Source organism: Cygnus olor, chromosome 2 (assembly GCF_009769625.2).
Source record: "Cygnus olor isolate bCygOlo1 chromosome 2, bCygOlo1.pri.v2, whole genome shotgun sequence".
Classification (NCBI taxonomy): domain Eukaryota; kingdom Metazoa; phylum Chordata; class Aves; order Anseriformes; family Anatidae; genus Cygnus; species Cygnus olor.
In genome coordinates, this window is record NC_049170.1 from 149611888 (window position 1) to 149632820 (window position 20933).

Genomic DNA, 20933 nt, shown 5'->3' on the forward strand with positions numbered 1-20933 from the left:
CAGCCATTTCCACATTATCTGTTTTTTGCACCATGCAAAAATGTCAAGGTGAAGTCTGAAGCGCGTGTGTTGCCGTATAAATGACACCTATACAGTGGTAGTGCTTTTCGGATGCATGTAGCATTAATGATGATGTGCTCTTCCAGCTACACTCCTGGCAAATAAGAATCTGCAGAAAGAGATTTTAAATAAATATTGATCCGTTTTTAAAGCTAACTACTAATTACCATCAGAAGCTACCAGGTTGCTGCAGTTATAATCCATAAATATTTATAGCTCTGGTCTTTAGCAGTAGATTGTTTCTACTGACTGCCGTTCAAGAAGCCTAATCTTAAATCACAGGTTGAGAAAAGTAACTGTTCAGCTGTTCCTAACTGATGATAGTGTCATGTTTAGCTGCACAAGCCCCCATGACATTGTTTTGAAGGATGCTATATAAATTGGGATTGGCAACATTTTTAAATTTCTTTTAGGGAACCGTTTACTGAGGATTATTATAGTGAAGATCTGTTCAGTGTGCACAGCATGGTTTATGCAGAATGTCTTTGTACACACACATGCAATATGTCTCTGCCTTAACCTAAATGAAAACCTTGCAGTTTTATGATTGAGCAATGGCAGATCTGTAAGTTCCTCTTAAAAAGAAAAAACAACATAACTGTGAGCTTTGTTTCTTAGCTTGTTTCGATATGAAGTGTTGTGTGGTGTTACTTTTTTTTCATTTTCCCATGTATTTTAGCAAAGGAGCACGATTATATGAATATGACTTACCAGAAATTGAGCACGTTCTTTAGTGCAAGTGATAATTTTCTCAAAGTAAACAACCAGATATTGTGCAATTACTAGAAGATACTGGTTTCTGTATTATATTTTGTGCTTTTAGCATGGAGCTGAGACATTTGCTAAGAATGCATTTGGAAACTACTCATAGCCATAGTAACCTGGGGGAAGGCAGTGTGGTCTACGAGCAAGGCAGCGGTGGCTCTGGACGTATTCCTGCCCTGTGCTTTGGTTTTCCACTGGCACAACAGTGATGGTGGTGGAACTCACTCTTTTTGCTGTGCTTTGTGATCAAGAGAAGGAACCGGGTGCTATTACTTCCACAAATGATGAGTTGCCTTAGGAGAACTCTGAGGAGGAGGAGGGTGTTGAGGTTGTGGGCTGAGGACCAAGGGCAGGAGCAGAGCTGGAGGCACAGCCCCGAGCGGGTCCTGGTGAGCGGCAGCGGGCACGAGGCCTAGGGCGGCACTGGAGTACTGGCCACGATACGTGGGCAGCTGAACCTCCTGGCCCATCCCAGGGGCATTTCAGCAGAGGTGGTTCAGGCAGTGCAAACTGAGTTCTCATGGTGATATGTAAAATACAGTGGAAATTCATTTCTATAGAAAAAGCTCGGGACGTCAGCACAGCTTCTTTCTCTATACGTCTTAATCGTGTAACGCCAGTAAGTTGTGTGGAAATATATGGTGCTTCAACTGTAATCACTTGGCGTTATATATTTCTAACTGAAATAATTTCATTTCTGAAGTGGTTAAGAGTTCTAGAAAGCACTCTGAAGGACTGAGATGTATTACTAATAACAGAATTGCAAATGTTGCTCTAACCATTCATTAATATTCATTCTGAAATGAAATATCTCACCTAACAGTTTCTTTTAAATGTCTTGACATTGGGCTTTGGGGGATAGGAAAAAGAGTCTTTTGTCCCCGGCACTTCTTCAGTTTCACTTTTCCTTTCTTGTGAGCTCACGTCTGTATTCACGAGCAATACCGTGCACCTGTCTGTTCCCATCAAAGATGGCTGGCACCATCACAGAATCACCACAGTTGTGTTTAGGGGTTATAGCTTGGTGCCTTCTCGCCCTGTACCTCATAAATATTCTTACCGATGCCCCAACACACAAACTATGTGCACTGCTCTCCTGACACTGGGTCCGGTGGCATTATTTTGGTAACTTTTTGAAGATGTTTTTCAGCAGAGCTAGTCAGGGAAGAACCACAGTGAAGTCTTTGGCAACAAGTCTTGTGAGGAGGACTTGAAGAGACAGACCGAACTGATAATCAGAATGCTAATCTTATAGGGGTGTTCCTGTTAATCGTTTGGGCTGGCTGGGGGCTTTTCTGCTCGTTGGCTCCATAGCAGCCCCTTGGACCGGCTGCAAGGAACCTGCTCGCAGCTCTCTTTGCTTTCTGCCCCTCAGGTACCATGGAGCATTTCTGTCACAGGAATGTCTTCTAGCAGAAACGTGTTCCACGTCAAAGTCTGTCACCAGCTTTTCAGAAGTGAATGACTACAGGAATGCACAAATGATGTCCTAAAAGGCTCACAGTCACCTCCGATCATATTGGTTACAAGATATATGACATTACTTGTTGGTCAGAGACATCGTAGGTATGGTGTCTGCTCATGGGCTAATACGTAGATAATTTGGCATGGATTGTTTGGGGAGCGTGTGAATTACATTTTCAGAACAGACCATCCAAGGCCTGCTAGGGAGTCATGTATAAATGAATGTGGCTCCAAGGTGCTGTTAATACCCGACAGCTGTCCTCTCAGCACTCCTGTCCAGCATCAACAGCGCCTTTCTCAAGTCCACTGTGGAAGTGGATTAGGCTAAACAGCCAAAAGGCGCTCCTAGTGCAGAGCGAGAGCGTCCACACAGCGAGTTAATGCCAAGTAGCTAATGCATTCTAAATTCACACCCTCGCTTATTTTGCAACAGCTTCCCTGTGTAGGCAAGCCCTACATGTTCATGTCATTTGATGGTTAGCATTGCATCAGTGACATTCCAGATTCTGACCACAATGTTAGTAATGGAAAGTGGTTCATCTTCTAATGAAATGGTAGGTCTTTTTTTTTTTTTTCTTTCTGGTTGTAGCTTTTGCAACTTTTTGTTTCATGTGTGTGGGGTGAATTTCTTCTTCATTTTTCAGATGTGTGTTACTCTCCCTCTAATCTCTGATATATCAAATGATGCTCTTGAAGTATGGAAATTGCCTGTATACTGTATGAAGCAGTGATTGTTAAGCCTTTTCTATTCCAAAGAGTAGAAGACCCAAGTAATCTGTATGTTCTTTTCACATACTTGTAATTTAGTAGCTTTTGTCTGTGTATTTTTTTTCCTCTAAGATATTCCAGTTTTTGTCTTGCTTTGCTCTTATTGTGGCATCCCTAATACTTTTGCTTAGTAGTCATATGCCTGGCACCCTTTCATGTAGACCTAGAGTTTCCTGGTTGTTTAAGTAATCTGTTTATCGGTTGGGTTTATTTTCAGCAAGCCTTTGGTGTTTAACTTGCTTATTAAGTTTGCACGTCACTGTGGGTGATGATAGTTAAGATGGAAGAATATGGCCTTCTTAGATTTTCCAGAAATAGTGACTCCTCTGAGCTTACTGATGAGCCTCCATGACATCTTTTTAGGTAAGCTTCATCTCCCCCAGGAGCTTCTTTAGATCTAGTCCAGACTGTAGGGATGAGGAAACTGCTGTTTGAAATGTCATCCACGGACTTTGAAGTGTGGATTTCTCATGTTTGTATGCAATAACAAAGTAAGCAAGAAAGCTTCCTCTCTCTGTTTTCCGACCAAACTGTTCCAGTTGCGTGGTTTACAATCAAAGGTACACTTTCTGTTCACATTTCTAGGGACACAGCTCCCACTGCATGCGAGCCAAATTTCCCAAAATCTAAAGGCAAAGACAATGTCTTGCTTCTCACTCCGAATAGTGCATGAGTTGAAGGTTTCACGGGACAATTCTCTGGAGGTTTTTTTGTCTTTTTTTTTTTCCTAGGTGGGTTTTGTAGTCACATTTTATTCATTAATGGATTACACAGTAATTTTTCTCTAACTTCAAGTGTTGTTATGTCTCCTTCACTCCCAGTTCTGTAACTGAGTGTCCCAAAACACATCCACCAAATCATAGTCTGTCTTCATTATAAGGTCATTCTGGAAAACTGACATCAGCCGGCTCTACCCTGTAGTGAAAGGATAAAATGGGAACAGTATTTCCATTAGGAAAAGTGTATTTTGAAAGACCTATAGCTTAGTGGGACAAAATAAAGTAAAATACATGTGCTGTGAATTTGATGGCATTAAAAAGAAGTTTATAGAGGATAGTTGCTTTGTGCAGGATACTGTCCTTTCTTTCCCCACTCTTATTATGTAAAGAAGCTAACAATTTGCTAATTTGTTCATCTAATTTACTTTTCATACTCCAGGAAAATCGGAATGGCTTATAATCACAGGACTGTCATTTTATTTTGGATTGACCAAGTCCACGTCTGTATACTCCTTACAGAATTACGTGTAAAACAGGGCATATGTGAAGGACTTGTCAGTAGATTAACAGCAAATTGCTTGGCCTGGACAAGAGCAAGTAAATTTGCTATTGCAAGCTGGAGCAACATGTTAGAGGCCACCTTCCTTAGATCAACTTGTGTATTGCAACACCAGCAAGTAATCAAATTGTAATGTACTTTAATGCAAAGCCTAGTTTGGCTTGGTTGGCAAATTAAACTATCGTTCGCCTCTAGCAAAAGCAGAAAGCCTTTGAACTTTTTGACTGCAGCTGTAGCTTGCACACCTTATTTTCCCTTTTAAAAATCAAATTAAACTGTAACCTGCAGCCTCTGCGGTAAGTTTCAAGGAAAATTAAACTGTTGCTAACCTTTCTAGCAAAGATAACTGTCTCTAATCAAGCTGAAAAGTCCAGTCCTAAATTCCCCTTTCCAAGTTTAGAGAAATTCATTGCAGGAAAACTCCAGGGGCTATTAAGTATAAAGCTATTACCTCTGACTCAGGAAGTCCTTGGGCATGAATAGCTAGAGACTGGGAAAGTTTATTGGGAATTTATTACTCTGTGCTTCCCCTTCTCTTTATTCCTCTTGCAGAGTTTGCTGCAGATCTTTCTGGGAGGCAGGACACCAGACAGCTGCTCTGCTCTGGTTCTCAGGCCTGAAGGCTAATCCAAATTCAGGGCAACAAGATCCCTTGCTCTTCAGCTTTGCCCCGATGGTCTCAGCAGCATGTTTTGTGGAAAACAGCAATGGGGCTCATTCCCTCCTTTTGACTTGTCCTTGGCCCTTTCTCACCTTGTGCTAGAAGTGGCCCAGGCCCAGTCACTGCCCCTTTTCACTCATGTATCTAACTCTTGGATGCGATGCCCTTCAGCTCCCCCCGTCTCCTTATTTTCTTTGTCCTGCTGGCAGTAACACTTGGCATTTGACTTGCCCTCACAACATTCCTGTTTTGCTTGGAGCTCTCAGAGATAGGATTTTTCCCAGCCTGGATGAGTTGCTGTTATTTCTATAGAGTCAGCAGTACAATAGACCCTCTTGGGAGCCAAGACCATGTCTGTCTGCTGGCTCAGTCTTACAAAGCCTCAGTCCTGCATGCTTAACGTTACGCTTTGATTTTCGGGATTAGCGTCAGACTGATGGCAGGTGAGAAGGCAGAGTGGTGCAGCACAAAAGGAAAGAAATCAATTAAGTTCACATTGCAACATGTACTTACTCGTGGCCAGGTTATAGCAAACTTCTCCGCCTTAGAGAAACAGGAATCGGGTAGAAGACGTTGTTAGCCCTGGAAGCAGCGAGCAGACAGCAGTCTGTCTGTCATAAAAGTGGAAATGACAACAAAGAGGAGCTTTCCTCTATTATTATTTTTTAATATGTATACTATTCACGCTTAATATAATCCACAACATGGCAGTTAATATCTCTGCAGTATGGTTTTCTCATTTTTTTAAAAGTTGGCTTAAAAGTTCGCAGTCTCTCGGCAGACTTGGTAAAAACTGAGCTAAGGCACATTAGTCACTTTTTTATCACGAGATGAAAGTGATTGAGATATAAAGTACAACCCGCTTTTAATTAAAATTGAATAAGTCAAAAACAGTTGGCAGTTGCAAAATTCATTATGATGTGTTACCAAAAATAGATACCTTTATGAGAATGCAGTTTTATTACAACAGTGGGCACTAATTACCTGTAAACATTATTGCTGAGATAGCCAGATAGAAAATGTGTTAACACGCTCGTAATAGATTTCAGTTGGCTGGGATAGAAAACTAGAAAGTCCCAAGTCTCTTAAAATGTCATACGTTAGAGTACCAAAATAGACGTATGTACTTCTGTTGCTTAAGGCAACATTTGAATTTCAGGAACAATAACTTAGTGTATTCTGCATCTGGTTTTAATTTGCAAGAAAAAGCCAGTTTTAGAAAAATGTAACCTGACTTAGCTGAAATATGCATGATTTGGTGTTCCTATTTCTTCTTTCTATAGAGAAGTCATACTTAGAAACTTTTCTACATTTCATGTGGTAAAATTCCCTTAAAAAAAAACATCTTCCAATATGAGTTTACAGGCGTAGATCTACGGTTTAGAACATCGTACTGACCAGTTTGGGATGTATGTATGTCTGTTCTTGTGTGTCATCTCTGAAAATTTTACTGTAATTGAAAGAGTTATTTTCCTCTCTCCTTCTGTAATCTAGAACATCAAGCAATAACAACAAATCTGTGGGTGTTTTATCTGATTTATGCTAATTTGCTATTGACATGTTTGCGGTATCACTTGCATCATCCCAGACTTACGTATTTATTATTAAAAATATTAGCTGCTTATGAAAAGGAAATATTTTAAATAATTATTCATTTGTGCCGTGACAAAAAGAGGGCTCACTTGAAACCAGGGCCCTGCTCTGGTAGACTGCTTACAGTGTCACTGCAAATGAAGTCCCAACGTGAAGTGCTTAAGATGAGCTTGCAGCAAGAGGAGAGTTTGAATCCATGAAGATTAATATATCCCACCTACCATGAACGGGTCTCAACTTATTTCAGCCACTAAATGTGACGCATCTAAATCACCTCCAAAGCCAGTAAGACAGAGAAGTAAACCTAGACTATGACTTATCCCACATAATTTCGAGACCTGAGATGTTCAAGGGAAAGTCAAGCACTGGCACCTGAGCTTGAGCTAACATTTTCAGACTTGCATGCTTCAACACCGTCTCCTAAATTCCTGTGTCAGTACCTAAATAAACGCATGCAGAAGTGATGAGTGGAGGGGTAACTCCTCAGCAAAGTCAAAAGGTGCTGCACGAGGTGAACACTTCCAGAAGAGGCCACTTACGGGTCTGACTTGGAATGCTTAGATTAAAAGTAAAACCACAAGCCGCACATTTTAAAACTTTACCCAGCTTCTTTGGCATCTAAATATTATTGATTAAAAAATAAAAAATAAAAATCATCCTGTGTAATCAAGCACCCGTGCTCGATCTTGCTAGCACCGCTGCGTTCTACCTTCATGGGCTGACACAATGTGTGGGTACACTGAGGGTATGTGCCAAGTTCATGAGGTGAAACAAAGTACAGCACACTTAAATGTGTGCTTCCAGATGTTCTCAGCAGGAAAGGCTGGAGCTGCAGTATGTCAAAATTTGCAGATACATGAATTTAAGGAAATTCTGAATCTCATGTTCTTTGCTGGCATTACTCATAGGAAGAAAATCAGTATGGTATTTACATAAACCAGCCCATGCAGAAACTTGCTCCTACCAGTGTTTGGAATATTCTTCAGCCTTACTGTCTAAATGGCATTTCACCCATTGCTTTGTATTTCAAAAGCTTCCTTTAAAAAAAAAAAAAAAGAAAAACTTTTTAGAAAAAAAGTTGTATTTTCTTCAAAATACTAAGTGAATAACCTGTATATATGAGCAATCTAAAAGGAATAGAAAACTGGTAACTGATGCAAGTCTTTTTCTGCTGTCTATACTATTGCAGTTTCAGTATTTATAGGTAACTTTTGCCCACTTTTTCCTTCTGATTTGCAAATATTTACTTCTGTTAGGGGGTCAGTATCAGATAAAGGCACATTAATATTCTTGGAGATGAAAGCCATGCAATTATCATTCACATCTGATACTTGAGCCCCTCTTCCCCCTGCATCTGTACCCTGCTGATTGAGTGAGGCCTTGCTAACAGAAAGAGGAATACCCTTGATGCTTGCCTGCATAAGTATTTGCAGGAGCATCTGGGTCAGAAACTTTCCTGAGTGCTTGAAAAACTCTTGGTATGGGATGGAGAGAAGGACAAGCTCTCCTAAGGAAGAAGAAAAACACACAAGGGAAGAAAGATGGCATAGCGAGAGGTGCTGTGGTGGAGTGATGGCTGCAACCCCCATGCTAAGAGTCCCTCAACCGGAGACGTGCTTGCTCCATCTAGACTAGGTGTGAGAGACTCTGATTGCTCCAAGGGTGATGTCTTCTGTTATCATCCGGAAGGTGATGGCATTGTACAGGCATGCAGGACTGACCGTAAGTTAGGAAACACTGGTCCTTAACAGATGTGGAGGACTGAATACCAGGGATGCAGAGATGGGCTGATAGCGTGTGATAGCATCTGCAGCAAAGGGAACCAAGGCTGAGACTTTGTAGAAGGCGAAATCCTAAAATAACTCTAAACCCTCGGTGTTTGCTTGTGTTTCTCACTGCCTCATAGGAAGGCAAAGCCAAGGCAGGCCACTGAACGATTTCATCTTCTCTGAACCCTGTGTTCTTGCCTTGCAAACTGGCTTGTGTAGCTAGAGAAAAAAAATGTCCTGTTCAGCTTGGGACACCTTGAGAAATACGGCCCGGGGCACTGCTGCAAAAACTCTGCAGAGTTCCCCCAAAGGAACGGAAACGTAGGGCAGGTGTTAACTTTGTATTCCCAGATAACACTTCAAGATAAACAAATGCACTCAACTGAAAGCCTAGATTCACAATAACAGGACGAAGTTAGGAAAAGATAAAACAGCATGTAGGCATTTATTAAGGTTACACTTGGCAACACGGAACTCTCCTTAGCTCTTCCGGTGTCTCAGTTTTGACTCCGACTAATTAGTTTCTGCATGAAACCCCAGGCTGGCGTGCCCGTGGGTGCGCAGAGTTACACCTTGCCTTCTTGTTCTGGCAAAGGTAGGGACCTGCAGCATCTCTGGCTCAAGGTGGATTTCCTCCTGCCTGTCTGCCCTTCGTTCCCTGGCCCCAAGCCATCAGGTGTACTCTGGGAGACTACGGTATTTCGTTTTGGTAACCTCTTTAAGGTTACTCCAATAGCGTTTCTGTTGTCTATCTCAAATAACACATTCCTAGCTTTTGTTTTTCACTAATTATAGTCTTGTTAAAATACACTGGCATCACTTTACAAATGATGTATTATGATAAACAGTACAAATTCCTTTTAGAGCATATACTGTGTATCCAGGCTGTATAGCAAACCCATTTATGACATTCAAACACAACTGATCTTGAGGGCAGGACTGCCAAATCTGCAAAAGCTTCACCTCATCTTTTATTAGATTTTGGATACTCATCTGCAGGCTACAGGTTTTTGGTGAACTTGAAAAGGGAAAACCAAAGACTTTACATGTATGTTTAGGCCAGCTTGCTTTCCTTTCCAGCTCTCCTTACTAACATTGGCTATAAATAACAACCAAAAAACAAAAACAAAAACAAAAATCTGTCTGCAATTAAAAAATCGACATTTTCTACCAGAGATTGTAGCACGATATTTTTTGCAGTATAGGGAGTGGATACAGAAATATGTTGTGGCATATTAGATACCACTGTGAGATAATGCTTGGCATGTGCTGGACTTTATTTGCTTATTTTAAGTATTGGCTATCTATATTAAATATTAAATGAAAATTGTCTTGTTTCCTATTATAGTTCGCCTTCAATCAGATAATAATGATAATGATGCCATTGAACAAATCGATGAAGATATAGCTGTGACTCAGAGTCAGGTGAACTTCATTTGTCCCATTACACAGGTATGCTATCACTGCTACTATAACAGATTGTGAAATAGCTATTTCGTATTCTTCCTTGGATTGTTTACTACAAATCTGTAACACTTGTGAAAAATCAGGCAGTAAAAATTACAAGCATTATCAGAAAGGAGCAACACTGCTTGGAAAAAAACACCTCATAAGTAGCAATGCAGTTTACCATGTGGGACCTGACCCCGTAATCTCAGTGTAATGCAATGTATGAGTGGTAAAGACTTCCTGCTGTTTTGCATACATTTCATAAGAAGCACTTTCATGGGCATTATCAGTTCCTCTAAATAAAACCTTATTGATTACAGGTGGAAATGAAGAAGCCGGTTCGAAACAAAGTCTGTGGGCATTCCTATGAACAAGATGCCATTCTAAAAATTATCCAGACTCGAAAGCAGCAAAAGAAAAACGTCCGGTAAGCTAACAAGAATGTGTGGAAAAGCTATTTGCTTTGCTGTGTAAGTGGAATTTTACTCCACTTGTTCTAGGAAATGTATTTGGATTGGCAAGGCTGCAGGAAGTAATACTTCAGTGTCTGCCCAAGTCACAGTCTCCTCATTAGTACTATACGCATGAAGGATCTTTTTTTTTTAATGAAAACAATGTGCAAGGAAATATTCAGGAAGTGTGTGGGGAAGTTACAGCTACTCACGGTACCTGCACAACAGAATAAAAGAGATTTTATATAGCTGTGAACAACAAAGAGAAGCTTCATAAAATTCAGTTGCTCATTTTATTTCCACTGCTTATTTAGCAAGCCTTAGGGTTAATGAAAAAATAAACCTCTCCGCTGTGCACTCTCTTTTGCAGTTATATTCCAATACGATTAGAAATAAGAAATATTAAAAGTCAAGCTCCTAGGTAGTATAGAGTTTAAGAATGATCAGATAGGATTGTGTACTTCTTACTGCAGTGCAATGAGATAATTCTGACTTTATAGCACCAAAGCAGCTTGCACTTGCATTTGCCATGCAGGACATATTTCATTGAATGCAAACACGTAAAAGTTGAATTATTAAACCTGAAATTCTCCCTGGTAAGTTTCAAATTTAGAATTATTTTGAATTTCCAAAACTAACCCCCAACACCTAAATCTAAAAGAGAGGAAAAGGGACTCAAACACTTTTTAGAGCAAGTGTAGTGGACATACTATGTCATCATGAGCTGTCGTTATTAATTTCACATTTGGTTTTGCACCAAAAATGCTAGAGCTTGATGCTTGGGGGTTGATGACCTCATGGAAACTTACAAGTTGTGAACTTTTTAATAAATATGCAGTTTGCTCAGGAAAGACTGTAGAGACTGATTTTAGAGACTGATTTTTAAACCCGATTTCTCCAAAGATAATGCTACAGTCAGCTTACTTCCTCCATCGGTAGCTCTGGCATTTCTGTTACTCTACACACTCCGCCACATGGGTACAAAGGTGGAGCAGGACTTCTTATTCCATGCGTCTTCCTGGCTACAGGAAAGCGCTACTACTAAATCAGGCACCCATGGGGATGGCTCTCTGAAGAAGGGGAGCTGGGAAATAGCTCCCAAGGTGGAGGGGACAAAGTGAGAGTTCTGGAGGATGGGGTCAGGCTAGGAAGCAGGTGCTCAACAGCCCTACTACACAAAATACCTTCTGGAATATGGAACTGAATTTAGGATGCCCATATCTAGACATTTCTCCATGTTGTTAAATCCATCAGGAAAAGGTCTACTCTTTACTACCATGAAAATATAGAGTAAAAACCATCAAAGCTGTAAAATGCCCAGCTTTAAAGTTACCTTATACCCAAACTGAAGTGATTTGTGCAGTCTGAATCCTGGCAGTTCTTAATCTTGGGTTTTGAGCTTGCAACCTTCCCTTTGTTACAGTAGTTACTCCAGCATGCTAGAAAAGCCAGAGCCCAGCAATAACCAAGCTTCACTGTAACTAAATTAAGAAAGATTGCCTGCTTTTCCCTGCCCAATCTCACTGACCTGCTGTAATTTTAACGTTTCTTGAGAAAATGCAGTCAGTCTTTACAAAACCATAGCCTGCTGTGGTGGGAAGCCAGGCTAGTGCATGCTACGAGTTCCTCATTCGAGCACACCACTCTGGTCGTGTTGCTGCTTTTTGGTGTGTTTGGCAGTCCCCTGGCTGAGCGGCAGCTCTCCAGCTGGCACAGGCACAGCCACCAGCTTTTGTCCTGGCAGACGTGCCATATTCTTCAGGCAGTTCTGATGGATCTGGTTTGCTCACAATTTTCCACTGCGTGGAAGGACACACTAACACTTGGTGTTTACAGAAAACCTTGGAAGCTTTTCTTAGGACTTGTTACTCATTAAACTGTGAAGTTATTGCTCTAATAAGGTGATAAATGGGAAAACTGAGGCACAGAGCAATTAAGTGACTTACTCATGACAAACATAGTAAGCTGTGGGCACGTCTGGAATAAAAGCTGTGAGTACTGAATGTAAATAAGTTCAGCACCCGAGATAAAGATTATTCCTAATAGGGGAAAAAAGTCAGAAAAAGTATGATTTCTGACCACTGGAACCATCTGTGAATGTTTGGGCCACTGCCAAAGGAAAATGACCTCTGGTCCCTGAATATTTTTCAACAGTAGTATCTTTCTCTGTCTCAAGTAGTTGTAAGCCATTTTGTATTTGATCTTCATTTAGAGGCTGTTAATTTGACCCCATCTCTCCTTTCTGTGCTTTCTCAGTTCATAAAAGGACTGGCAAATTTTCACACCGACTAGATGTTCCACTGATTCATCAGTCAGCCCCTGCAAGTCTCCTTCTCTTTTATCTATTTCCCTAGAAATTAATTTCCCTATTTATCTATCAGAGAAGATTATACTACTCCACTGCAGGTTAACAGGGTAAGAGGTGGTTACCTGCAGCTTAGAGAGGACTTCAAAGAGAGAAAGGAGCATAGCAAGATTTCTGTGCAATGTTAGTATCGTTACTCATGCAGGCAGCTTGTCTACAGGGAGCAAGAGAGCGATCCACAGGTGAGAGGCTCCACCTCTCCCCGTGTTCCTTCCTTCAGCTGTTGATTCCCACCGATTTAGATAAACGGATTTATTTTTCCTGACAGAGAACTGGTGAAGCGGAAAAGAGGTAACGAGTTGCTGATAGAGAGAGTGAATCCCAGATAAATACGATAAAACAGCAGATGTTGTTTAAAAGCCTATATCTGACTAATACAATTCTTCTCATTTACCGGAGTCTCTCTTTTCTTTTTAACAGCTGCCCTAAAATTGGCTGTAGCCATGATGATGTAAAAGAGTCAGATCTAGTGCCAGATGAAGCACTTAAAAGAGCGATTGACAGTCAGAATAAACAAAGCTGGTCAACGCTGTAGAAGTCAGCTGGATATGTTGCTGCCACAAAGAAAATTTGTTATTAGAGATCTTGTGAGATAAGCTGCTGATTGTAAGCAGGTTGTGTAACTGATTGTTATTTAAAGGGTTTCATTTATAAGCAAAGTTGAAGGTCTCAGCTGTAGCTGGAAGTGCTCTTTTAAACTGCCAAATATGAGGGATTCCAATGTAGCTTGTTTTTTTCTCCCCTTCCTGAAATTCAGAAATCTTATATTTGATAAATAAAATGTGTTTTTCGTCATTTAACCTTCCTTGTCAGCGTGTTAATTTTTTTTTGGTGTATTAGAGATGCAAATTCTGCCAGCATTTAATAGTGATTGCTTTGCTCAATGTTTCAAATAGTTCTGTTACTGTCTGTAAATGCTGGGGATACTCAGAGTTGGGCACTCTGACCACAGTTTACCCAAGATACATACCCTGCTTGGGAGTGCTTCCCTGTTTTGATACAAACCTCAAGAAACTTTAGAAGAGCTTAATTTGCAGGAAGTGCTACACGTCTGTACCTTGCGTATGGACACACAAATTTACCACTCACCTTTGTGGATCTTGGCCTCATTCTTATAATTATTGAACACTCTGCACTAACTTATCATTTTCTTTTGAGATGCAGAAGCTTTTATTTCAGATTTTTTGTGTGTGTGGAATTCCCAGGGAGCTTTGCTGTAATACTGTATGTTAGGAGACTACAATTATTTACAGATGTGTTCCAGTAACTAATTTGTAGACAATACAAATATATTGTAACCATATGACTTGAATTTAAAAGCAGATAATCAAATATTATATCCATGCATTTAGGTACAAATTCAGGAAAAGATTTAAGCTTTGTGACACTCAGTATTTACTACCTAAATTGATCTGCAGACTAGCAGATGAGGCACTAGGTATATGCATCAGAAATAGCCATAGGTAAAAAGAGCTGCCTTGGTTGGTGGTCAGGTGGCACTTACAGAATCACAGAGTGGTTTGGGTTGGAAGGGACCTTAAAGCCCGTCTGGTTCCAACCCCCCTGCCATGGGCAGGGACACCTCCCACCAGACCAGGCTGCCCAAAGCCCCATCCAGCCTGGCCTTGAACACCTCCGGGGATGGGGCATCCACAGCTTCTCTGGGCAACCTGTGCCTGGGCCTCACCACCCTCTGAGTAAAGAATTTCTTCCTTACATCTAATCTAAACCTACCCTCTTTTAGTTTAAAGCCATTCCCCCTTGTCCAATTACAATATCTTGGCATATGTGAAACTGAAAATACAGGGTTCTTTGAGCTTTGGGTTCCTTGGTGGGTTAGATGTTGTTTTCCTAGGTCATTTTTCTGAGCTTACAACCTGACATTTAACATAAAATGTAACCACGTTACCAAAATGCTAAGCTTTTCATTCTGGGTTGCTGTTTGCTAACAGCTTTCCTTTATTAGACCGTTATTAACCCCAATTGCACTTCGAGTGCAAACCACTTCAAGATGAAATTATTATTTTGTAATTGAAGAATATTAATCTGCAAGCTGATTTCATAGCTAAAAAAGGGAACTGGGCCATTGTTATTTGCACTGAGCTTTTGTGTTCAAAACACTTCATGGGAATTAGCTGGATAATTTTCATAATGTGGTTTAACCCCAAAGGTCTATCTTTTCAAAACTCAGTAGCGATCAGGAGTACTTCTGTCTGGAAGCTCAGCTGAAATATTTGAAAGAGGCTTGGTGGGGCTGAGCAGTGTGTACTTGTTTGTCTGCTTATGTCTGAAAGTCAGGTCCCTTTTAAGACATCTCGGGTGTCAGACTAATAGCTTTTCAGAAGGTGGGTTGCTGATTTTCAGGAAAGTGATACAATTAAATACCACAAGGGAGGGTGTTAACTACAGTATTAGAATAAAAAAAAGTAAAAAAAACAAAACAAAACAAAAGTGGTGGTTGTGGTGGTGGTGGTGGAGGGATGTCCTAAGCTGTTGGTAGCTTTTTCTCAGAAACAGAAACCTGTGTGAAACCTACAGTGGTTCGACAGTTTGCAGTTTCTGATAGAGGTGCATTAATGTTGTCCTCATGGATCTAATTCAATCCTTACTGGTATTCAGGCTCCTAAGTTTTCAGATGCAAAGATGTGTCTACAATTTCCATGGCCGCAGTATCGCACCTCAAATTTAGTTCATGTAGGTGTTGGGATGCTTGAATATGCCTTCAAATAATACATAACATTATAAGTGCTTAATTATACCCAGATTAATTTGTACCTACAAGCTGGTGGCATGGTGATGGCAAAATACGTGACCTTCCTTCCTTTCCTCCTTTGCTAGCCTGAGCTGGGCAGCATTAGTGAATCAGAGAGCCTATAAATTCTGAAATCCTTCCCAGTCTTCAGCTGGGAGGAATGGACTGATTTTTGGGAGCGCTTCTCTGCTTAGCTTTAATAACAGTGACATATGAGGTTGTGAGGTGTATGCAATTAAATAGAGGAAGGTTTCTTTAATCATCGTATACCACTTTTTCAAGTATGGCCACATCCATGTTATTCAGAAAAAGACAAATATTTGATGCACTTATGCCAGGATTGCTGACTGGAGTACTTAAAAGGGTCCCGTCAAAATCAGTGATGTACAGCATAGATTCAACCGCTAGAGAAAACTTGTTGTATTTACTGCAATGAGTGAAGCCCTGGTCCCCAAAATATTTGTCCTTTCTGAATTTAAACTGTGTCCAAGGAATCCTAGTACAATGAATGAATGTATTTTTCTCTGAACCCAGAATTTAAGCCATCCTGTTGCTTTTTCATGGCTGATTCTCTCTTACCGTTGATATTTGCAAGTAATTTTCCTTCTGGAATTGAAGTGATCCAGGCTTGGTCATCACCGTGAGTTGCAGCTGGTATTTACTAGGCGGAAGGACAGAATTGCCTTGGCAAATAAAGAAGGCTTCTGTGCCTATCAACTGACCTGGTGGAAGCTGTAAAACACTACTGCTTCATCGGGGTGGCTGGAGTCAGTGGCAGCTCTGTGCTCTTTCATTTGTGAAGTCTGGGCTTCATTACACAGCAGTGACCTCTCTGTTCCCACGTGTCCCATGCCCCACATAGACTCTGCTCTGGGTGGAAGTAGCTTGCAAGAGTTAAAGAATAAAAATAAGTTTCTGGGATGAATAAGCTGATCTGTATGATTCACAGAAGTGGAAACAACAGCAGTTAAAGCTTCAAATCTTAATCTGTTTTGGCTGTAAGATATCATATGTAAACAGGCATATGTTAACAGTTCACAGGGTAATTTGTGTCTCATTGTTTGACGTCAGGAATTTTGCAACAATATTTAAGGAAAGAAACTCAGAGGTGAGGCTTTTATTTTTTTTTTTCCTGTTGCATAAGGGGTCCTTTACAAATACAGCAAACCTAGATATAGTCGGGGTCCTGATGTTAGATGTAGTAAGGGTCTGTCACTGACCTTCTCTGTCAGCCGGAGAAGTTCCATACAGCATTTCGGCTGATTAAAGAAATGCCTAATCAAACATTAAAACAACTAAAAGGCATGGGAGATCTATATGTGAAAGCTTTCAGTGGTACCATGGGGCACGAGCCATTAGCACAGCTCTCTCGCTGGAACAGATTCTCCATTTTAAAACCAGAGACTCCCTCTGAAGCCTTCAAATCAGTGGAGCCATGACGTGTGAAGAGAAGAACTAATCAGGCAGGCATCTCATGGAAGATTTAGCACACTTGTGCTAAAAGGAGCACACATTCCTCTGAATCAAGGATATATTCATCATTGCTGCTCCTGAGCTGTGATCTTATTCATTCTAGAAGAATCAAAAAGACTAAGGCTAAGTCAGTGCTCCCTTGAGAAATACCCGGAGCAAGAGCAGGGGCTGGAGGAAGTGATACCGATGACTCAACAGCCAAGGCCAACACACTGCCTTATTTTAGACAATGTCCTCTTGGATATACTCATGTTTCCTCATGAGTGGCTGATGACAAAGGTCTTACCTACCTGTGGTCACAAGTACCTCATGACATTTTTTCTCAAGAATAGCTCGAATGCTGTGGCCAAAGCGAGTGTAGGATTCACTGTGGGACTCGATTAACTTCCACTGCAGTTTCAAGTGAATGTTAAACTTCGCCTGCCCTAAAAATCCCCCTGTGTGGACCCTGAGGTACTGTGTGGTCTGTCAGCCGAGCATTTCACTGAGGGGTGGTGATCTGTTATGCAGTGGGTAAGATGCTCCTAGAAAACATGCTTCCTGGAGTGGAAGCTGTTAGAATATCCTAAGGAAAGTTCCTCTGCTCTCATGCTGGTGCCAAAGCTTTAAAGCGATGGCTTCTTACTCCAAGTGCAGAGTCTTCTGCGAAGCCATCAGTCAGCAAAGATTTTTTCATTTTTAACATATAGGGTTCTGACTGCAAACAGGGATTCCAAATCTTCCATAAATAATGATTTTATTTTCTGGTCCTAAAGCACTTCCAGTGAATGCACATTATTTCAGACACATGGCACGGTCACAGCAGTGCCCAGAGGAGGATCCTGTGTCTAGGTGCCAGCGGATACTAGGCTGCAAGCCAGTAACTGTAAGAGGGAGGAATATCACATTGATTGTTACGCAGGTAAAATCCTGGGATGCGTGTAAATCACGTGATGGGTACCCATGGATGTGCTTAGCCTTCTGCATGAGTAATCATCTCTTAACAGACCGGCGTCAATGTACCTAAAACCTGTGTGATGTATTGTTTCAAAGTGCTGCCTAAAAACAGCAGCAGGGCTGGGGAGAGACTGTGCCTCACGCGGTTATTCGGATTTTAGTCCCGACCCGCAGACAGAGCTTGAAAGCACGCACATGAATTGAATTGCATGGGAAGCTTACCAAAGGAAGTGTTTGCTTGTAAACTCAGTATGAATAGGATCTTCTCTGACCGCAAGGGAAATGGAGAGACGCTCATTCACTGTCCGCTTGTGCAATCAACTTCTGAAGTAAAAACAGGATTTGAGGTTTAAAACCTGAGCCTTCACACATCTCACAAGCAACAGAAGAAGCCTTCATGCTCCTCGGTCCACACAGGAACAAAGTCAGGAGGTGCTGCTCATGAGACTCCCTGGATTTGATAACAACAGGGTTATCAAAAGGGAATTATTCGGCTTTCCTAGCGACAGCAGCCCTCAGAAGAGTTTCTGGGAGGGCTCGAGGGGAGACATCTGAACGCCATTACATTTCACTTCTTTTGATGTCACTACATGCCTGTCATGTGTTTTATATCTTAGCATTGAATCTGCCACTGAATTTCACAATGTGTAAGGCTGGTTGTAGGGTTACCACAGATGTGATTCCTGCTATAAAGCGGGGCTTTTAAGTTCTTTATCACCTGGCCACACGACTTCTCTTCGAGCCTTTTCTGCACGGGGTGAGTCTGTACAGTGACTCCGTAGCAGATCACGGGCTCTCTGCTGGTTTTACATTACTGGCTTAAAGGCTAGCAGTAGTTTAAATATCATTACATGGCTTGAGGTGACTTGTAAAATAAGGATAGTTATTTTACATCGTTTGCCTGATAGTTTAATATTCACTGAGACATTTGTGTGTCATGCGTCCGTCATCCGATAACTAAAATAATGACTTTTTAATTTCTTCCCATAGCAAGCGCCCAGTTTATTTATAAGTGGCCTAATCTAATAGAGATTTACGCTGTGTATCCCAGGAGACACATTATCAAAGTAACCAGACCTGTCCCAAGCACTTTGGAAGTGGGGAGATGGTTACACAATTCTCATTGCCGCCGGCTGCTCCAGTTACAAAGATAAAGGGTCAGAGAAGTGGAGCAGTGGAGATAACTCTGCGAGCATCTCAGGAGAAGCAGCTGAGCAGGTGAGCGTAGGCACGGGCTGAGGGTGAGACAGGTAGATGCTTGAACGCCACAGAAGAAAAATTTCCTTAAAATAATATGCAAGGAGAAGGGATGCCCGAGGTTCTCATTGACTGGGAACTCCTTAGACTTCCTTGGGACTTGGGAAGTGCCTGTTGCGCATTGTCCTTTGCCAAGGACAAGGACTACTGACCTGTGTTCCCAAAGGCCACCCCTGCCCCACCTTACTGCTCTTGGAGCATCCAAGGCCGGGTGTTTGGTTCCTTGTATTTGCTGGGTAGAGCTGAATTTCTCTCTTTGTGTATGCTAAGCAGGTAGCTCAAGGAAAATCCTTTTTTTTTGGGGGGGTGGGAGGAGGAGATGAGATGATGAAAGCTTGAGTAGGGAGAAGGCAGACCCCAATGGCTTGTGATTTCAGGACACTAGTGTGGGTGATACACCTGGATGCCCAAAAACCCGTGAAGTGACCTACAGTGTGTCTGAACACGAGTCTGCTATGGCAAGTGCAGTAGCCCACGTTGTGCAAAAACCTTCTAATGATGAAATGCTGCAGCAGATCTGCTCTCCACAAAACTCTCCCTTGAATTCCTGCTTCTTTCTGCACTGGTCTGTAAAAAAACAGGCTTGCATGCAAGCAGTGGCAGAGATGGCTGAGGAGGACAAGTTTCGGCCCTCTGAGAAGCACCAGTGCTGTGCAGCCAGCCACCCTTGGCATCTCTTCTTTTGTTGGTGGTTTGGTTTGGTTTTATTTTTGGATATGTATATATTTTTTATTTTGTGGATCAGCCAAAATTAGAAAAGACAGAAACCCCAAACCTGGAATCACTTCTCTTTCCGCTCAGCGGCATGTTGGAAAGAACTTGGTGAGGGTGAGGAGGAGGCTGGATGCGGACCTTTCCCTATGATCCATACCCAAACCTGACTGAGAATAAGGTACGGAGCACTCTTAATTTGGTTAATTGTTAACTCTGCATCGCTACTATACGTTCATTCACGATATTAATGGTATGGGCACCCAACAGCATGTCAGTTTTAAAGAAGCAGTGAAGGTTTCCTGCTGGGAAGAGCTGCCCCCATCATGCAGAGACCTTCTGCTGGCCAGATTTAACCTGGGTTCACCTCAGCCACGTTTCAGCGTCAGAGCCAAAACTTTTCTGTCTGTGTAGCAGCCGGGGGGCACCGACCCGATGCTACTGCACACTGACAGCACCCATGAGTACCTTTCTGTAGGCCTGTCGCTATTTTGGCCAAGCGCCTACACCATGCCCCTGTCCCCAAAATCCCTGACGCTCTCCTCACCACACCTCACGCTCTCTCGGACGTAGCAAGCGGTGCATTAATGCAGAAGCCGCCAACCCAGTTCAGCCAGCAGCGCTATCCCCGTCATCAGCCTTCCAGGAGGGGAAATGTAAACCAAAAAAAGTCCGACGGGCCTGCGTGCGTGCTTCACCTATAAGAGGAACGAAATAAAGCAGCACATTCTGCGTTGTGGTGAATCGCTCCAAAACAATCTGCAAACATTCGCCGAATTGTCTTTCTGTTACAAAAAAAAAAAAAAAAAAAGGAAAATGCAGCCCCTGGGATATCCCTTTATGGCATATGCATTTTATGTTTAAATGCATTAATGGGACTGCTATGCTGTGAGTCATCCATCACCAGAGTTTCATGTGTTTCTTAAAATACACTACAAGTAGCTGAGGGCAGGCGGGGCTCTGCCGTGCAGTTATCCGCCAGGAATCCCAGCGGGTACCTGCGCTCGTGGCATCACCGCCACAGTGGCGGGGACCCCATCCTGCTCCCTGCCTGCAGCTAAAGCAGGGGGACCAGAGCCGGATGGGTGCTGGGCCTGCAGGAACAAAACCAGGGCTCCCTCAGTTATTAGGGAGCCTCAGCACCGGATTGCAGAACATTTGCATATATGTAAACAGCAAA

At 42.0% G+C, this 20933-nt stretch overlaps 1 protein-coding gene across 4 annotated transcripts in view; it reads left to right on the forward strand.

Moving 5' to 3' along the window:
- Positions 1-13424, forward strand: part of NSMCE2 (NSE2 (MMS21) homolog, SMC5-SMC6 complex SUMO ligase) — a 130048-nt gene extending 116624 nt beyond the window's left edge. For all 4 annotated transcript variants that reach the window (XM_040547116.1, XM_040547115.1, XM_040547118.1 and 1 more), the window contains 3 exons: positions 9707-9810; positions 10128-10234; positions 13045-13424. In XM_040547116.1, the coding sequence (XP_040403050.1) occupies positions 9707-9810; positions 10128-10234; positions 13045-13159 (326 nt within the window). In that variant the 3' untranslated portion in view covers positions 13160-13424. The remainder of the gene's footprint in view (positions 1-9706; positions 9811-10127; positions 10235-13044) is intronic.
- Positions 13425-20933: the final 7509 nt, after the last annotated feature.